Source organism: Lingula anatina, chromosome 2 (assembly GCF_051362555.1).
Source record: "Lingula anatina isolate TDL-2025a chromosome 2, LinAna3.0, whole genome shotgun sequence".
NCBI lineage: Eukaryota > Metazoa > Brachiopoda > Lingulata > Lingulida > Lingulidae > Lingula > Lingula anatina.
Window position 1 is genome coordinate 11,436,865 of NC_141768.1, and position 5,653 is coordinate 11,442,517.

The following is a 5,653-nucleotide window of genomic DNA, read 5'->3' on the forward strand; positions in this document are numbered from 1 at the left end:
CAACTTTCAAGAACGTTCTGGGAGTCGGTATGATGACACCAGTATTCAACATGTTTTCAGAAAATTTAATCTGTACATACTTCTAGGTCATATTTAACAGGCGCTTCAAAATTCTAGTAATGTTTGGTGATGTTAACATCTTATAGTGTATGGCTGGCAAAATAATAAACGTAACTTATTTCAAAGTCCAATAACTTCAACTGTTCACAGCCTTTGAATTGAAATTTTGGACCAATTTTTGAAACATCAATATTATTATTCAACCCTAAAACTTCCAAGTGTTAAAGTGAAACCGTTTTGATATTATAATCATCACAAAAACTCATTGACGGGTGTCAAAACTGGCAGACACTGGCACCTGTCAGAAGTCACACACACCAGCATGGCATTTATATTCTTAATATTTTAGGTTTTTCGGTGTCGGCATACAGAAACTAAGAAAGATAGAGTCATGAAATTTTCATCATTTATTTAAAACATCATTTCCCTAAAATATGCCAAATTTCATTGTACTGTCTTTAAAACTGTTATTTGAGCCACCCTGTATACATTCTTTATAAAGCTCTCACTGGGGTTTTCTTTATAAAGGAGTGAATCTTATAAATTGAAATAACACGAAATAACACTGAAGTAGATTCCATTTTATGATTTTTTTTCCTTGCACAATGCTACTCACGAGATGTAAAAGTTTACGTTTATAAGTGCAAGTTAATCACAAAATTACATTTATTTTGAAAAAAAAAGACATAAATAAATCTCAATATAGTCATTTGCTAAATCTTATCTAGTCAAACACACTTTCCTAGGCAATGCTTATTAAGCTAAGGTAACCGTTTTTTTTTTTTTCCATAGGCACCATGTCAGACGTGTTTTCTTCATGTACAGCGTCCATTAATACTAGTAGTGCAGCGAACTAGTTCTGTTTATTTCTCCGGTCATGTTTCACACACCGCAGTGAAAATTTTGTTTCGGGGCCATTTTTTTGACAGACATCTATCACATTTTCAAACCTACATCCTTTTACCCATTTCAAAGCATTTTTAAAACTTGCAAGCTCGTCATAAAAGTCTTTACCTTGAGAAGAAATTGTCTTTTTCAATTTGGTCAAAAAGTAGTCGTACAAGTGATAGTCAGCTTTACTCCATGCTTTGTGTTGTTGAATGATCCATGGGTCGTCTTCATTCTTAAATTCAGGAGTGTACTTACCAGCATTTCGCTTTACATACAGCAGATCATGTACCTTCCAGCATAACTTTCTACCAAGTAAAACCAAACTTTCATCAAACAGCTCATTCACAATGATAAAATCGAATTGATTATCTATGTAATCAATATATTGTTTAATGAAAGTTTCGTTGTTTCTGATTTCCATGTCGTCATCTGGAAATCCAAACTCGTACATCATCCCATTTCTTATAAAGCTATTATAACTTCGGCGTATGTACATATTCCAATATTTATACGGGTTTTGGAAAAATGCTAGCAGACTATTCGAGGATGTAATATTAAATTTGCTTTTCATTGACAAAAAGTTAAAGGCACTCTTAAATTGAGAAAATGGTTCACGGACAATTCCTATGCGAAATGAATCCTTCGGCATCATGGCATTTACAACTTCAGCATCAAATACCATGTGATGAATCATCATATCATATGTTTTGTTAGGACTGTATGCGGCATCTGCGAAAGTTGGCTTCCTTACATGAAGGTGCGGGTAGTTCAGATCTTTACTCGGGTAAAAACTGGGTCTTCCTGGCAGTGGCTTTAAAACAGCCAACCCATATTTCGCTGCCGCACGATCTAAGATTGAATAGACAGTGGTAGAACCGCACTTATGAACTTTCAAGAAAATAATATGTCTTTTTTGTTTACATTTGTCGTGAGAACATGTCCGTCCTGGGACCTCGTACGGTAAAAGAGCAGCAAAAGATGTGTCATCGGGAAATTGCCGAACACTGGAAAAATACGTCCCATCTGGAAGGTTGGTCCCTTGGTTGGTCCTATCTGTAACTAAGAAAAAGTGGTCATATTTCACAATGCATACTCTTAAAAACTTCCATGTGGAGTATGTATGTATACTTCATTTGAAAATACGCACCAGGACGCTATCAGAGGATTAAAGTCAGCCATACCATAGACATATCCTGTCTTGCATATTATTGATAACCAGGTTGTTAATCGATACGTATTTTTATACGCTGTTGCTCAAAGTGGTTGTCACACCCTGCAAAATTTGGGTTTCTGAATAATGTTATAGGATTTTAAGCTGTATTTATGTTGTTATTTTGGATTCTTTCTTCTTGGTAGTAAGCAATGACCATTTGATATTAACTAGGTCAAATATGAGCACGTCAATGGATGGCAGTCCCAAAAATAAGTTTAGGGTGTGAGGGGTACAGTATGTGAATAGATGTTGCGAGCTTAGCTATAAAAGGGATGTTGTTGCGTTGATATAAAGTGGATTTTCGAGGAAGATGAGATCTGACCACCACCAATCTATAGGCCTACGTGTTGTATGAGCTGAAGCCATGCCAGATGTTACAAGAAAACGTAGATGAGGCCACTGGAGGTGTTTCTGTTCATGTTTGGGATGCTTTTTTTTCCATAGGTGTGAGACAATTCGTTCTTCTGTGAGAAAACGCCAACGCCAAGGCGTTCAGAGATATCTTACAAAATCAATCGATCACATTTAGCCTACACTTGCAATATTCCGGCCACTTGGCAACAGTTTTTGTAAACGAATACAACATTCTGCTCATAGATCAACCCGCGAGAAGCCCAGATATGAACCCAACTGAACATCTTTGGGGCGGATTTGGGAGGGCTTTTCGTGGGGATTTATAGGCGTTAACCTATTAACAGAATCTGTATTGAAAACGGGGCATTTTCAAGGGTGATATTAAGAAAACATTCAGTCCACAGGAAGTGTGCAATATAACCATGTTTTCGTTTCTTTTGCATGTGATAAAATATTTTGTATCTGCAATGATACAACTGTTCAATAAACAAAATTTTATATTTGTAACAAAATCCATACATTTTATTAGGTGTGACAACCATTTTGAGCAACAGTTTGTGCCCAGTAGCTGCAAATTTTGTTTAAGTCTTCATATAGGTACAATTTTTATCAAGGTATGAGATTGTTTATCGTTTCTTGACCTTACTGAAGCCATTTTTCTGGTTCACGTACGCATACTAACTTAATAAACTTTTCAGCCGACACACAACCGCAGACGTTACTCTGTTGATAAACCAATGACGTTCCTCTTAAAGTTATACTGTTATATATATATACTGAGTTATTATAGAGTAGTCTAAATGAAATACTTCCATGGTGATACTGAGATGTTAACTGATTTTTTTAAATTTTAATACTATAAATGCACAGCATTTTTCAAATTATTTTATAGTGAAAAGGGAACTTTAATGAGAAAATTCTGATTGGTCACTTTTTAGTGACGTCGATAATTGGGACTGCTGGGTTGTAACATCATTAAAAAAATCCGAGGTGACATAAAAAAAGCATGCCGTGCGGCAATCTTGTGTGACACCCAGATGCCGTAATTTCGATCGGATACAATAACAAAAACATCAGCTATTTTGAGACATCAAAACGTCAAATCTGCATCAATGGTTTTAAGTTATAAAAACCTTTGCGTGACCTGCGGGCTGAAGTGTGCAGTCCGCACCGTCAAGTGATGCCATGAATAAGCAGTTAGACATCTTCAAATAAAAACGACAATAAACGAAAATGTCAGGTGCAAAAATGCCATTCAGATTCAAATTTTTGGTAATTCTTTTGTTTGTATACTTGGTCGGTAACTGTACGTAAATTGTCAACATCACAGATTATCTGAGAGACAGAGACGTCTTACCTTTTCCAGAAGCTTTGTTGTTCACCGCATATCTGTTGCTTATTTTACTCTTCCCCCAATAAAGGGCAACTATCACTACCGAGGTTATGCACAGCACACATATTTTCACTTTCCCCATCTTAGATTGTGTTTTATGAAATCTGCTGACCTGAATGCATGTTGTGATATACTGGTATGTTGTATTTCATTAACCTAACTTTCTTGCATATATATTGTCTAACCAAAAGAAAAACATCCTGGTTTAGATGGCTATACCGTATAATTTTATAAATTCTTTTGGAGTGATACCAAAGAGCCTCTGCTAAGGTCACTGAATAAATACTTTGAAGTTCAGTAAATGTCCACATCCCAACGCCAAGGTATGTGTGAGATAATAGGCCTACACTGTGTTGAGGCGACTGAGAGCCAAAATGTCTGTCTGTTTATCTATAGACATATATGTGAATATCTGTGGAAAATCAATCTGTCGCCCTGGTAGAGGGTACTCCCTACCCAGGTTCTTTTGGAAACATCGCTTGGACGAGTTTATATGGAATAAACTCGTCTATGTGCGCTGGTCACCTCCCGCCAAATTCTTACGTAGTCTGACCAATTTGGCCAATTTTTGTTCAATACTTGCAGAGATGCCGTTATTTAATCTGTTTAATGGCGCGTGTGGAGGCGGGGAGACTATCAGCATATAAGTCGCCTCTTCTCTCGTGTGGTGTCCGCCATATTTGATCAGTGGATCAGAAAATCCTTGGATCTTTTATTCTAAATGGGCTCATACATTAATAACGAATAAAAATCTTGTATTATTAAAGTCGGTAAACAATGAAATTGATTCAGATAAAGAAGCAATACCTCTTAACAACCATGACAAGTGGAAGGAAAAGCTTAACATCGGGTCATTCAGAATATAGAAGATTAGAGTGTCAACTGGTCCAAGGATCAAATATGGTGGACCCTACATGAAAGGAAGACCGCTTAATCTTGAAATGGTCTCTCCGCCTCACACACGAATGGAGCTGAGATTTAATTACTGTGCCCCCTATTTCAAAAAGGAGGATCTTTTCACAAAAAAATTACTGATTGTACAAAAAATGCATAAGTTAACGATGGTAAAAATAAATAAAAGCTACATTTTTGTATTTTTTACAGTATACTCTGAATTGGAAGACGCGCCTGACCTGTCTGTGCGTGGAGTCAAAAAGTTCTGTAACGTTTGAGCAGTGATGGCATTCCACGGTGCAAAGATGGTATGAAATCATTTTTGTTTTCAGTGGTTTCCTTCGGTCGTCCTTATCCAGGTAATCTTGCCCATTGCCTGTTTGGTTATGATGTTGTCTAACCCTCTAAATGCATGGTTCTCATGGAACAACCCAACCTTCTGGTAATTCGGCGGGTCAAAACCCCCTCCCGCGTCAACCGCTTGGTCAAAAATGTAGCCCTCTCACTTGGAGCCGCATATTAAAAATAACTGCATGGTGTTGGAGTTTTTCAATGGTTTAGCTAGGTAGGCCAGTGTTCTACTACTAACATCCCCCGATGATTGGTTGCCGACTTGTTATGTAATCGAAAAATAAAACTATCGGTACTCTTGTAGCAATGTACATTATTAAAGATATGAGACAGAGAAAATATCATGTTATCATTCAGGCTTATTTCCTGAAGATCACATATGATAAAAGACTGAAAGTTATAACAAACTGGCAACATTTAAGTTTTAAACTGGGCTTAATAAAATAAAACATCGTAGCCTACGTATTGCAAATGAATGTAAAGGAGAATGATTTTAA

General features: G+C 36.7%; 1 protein-coding gene across 2 annotated transcripts; it reads right to left on the reverse strand.

Moving 5' to 3' along the window:
- Nucleotides 1-845: 845 nt before the first annotated feature.
- Nucleotides 846-5,386, reverse strand: LOC106175180 (galactosylceramide sulfotransferase). Of its 2 annotated transcripts, none has more exons than XM_013557049.2 (2): nt 3,876-5,386; nt 846-2,004 (listed from the first exon to the last, which is right to left on the reverse strand). In XM_013557049.2, exons 1-2 carry the CDS (start codon nt 3,991-3,993, stop codon nt 914-916), a joined length of 1,209 nt encoding a protein of 402 aa, XP_013412503.2. In that variant the 5' UTR covers nt 3,994-5,386; the 3' UTR covers nt 846-913. The 2 variants fall into 2 exon arrangements, with proteins under 2 accessions (XP_013412503.2, XP_013412502.2); XM_013557048.2 differs by having other exon boundaries at nt 846-2,010; nt 3,876-5,385.
- Between the last annotated feature and the right edge of the window lie 267 nt (nt 5,387-5,653).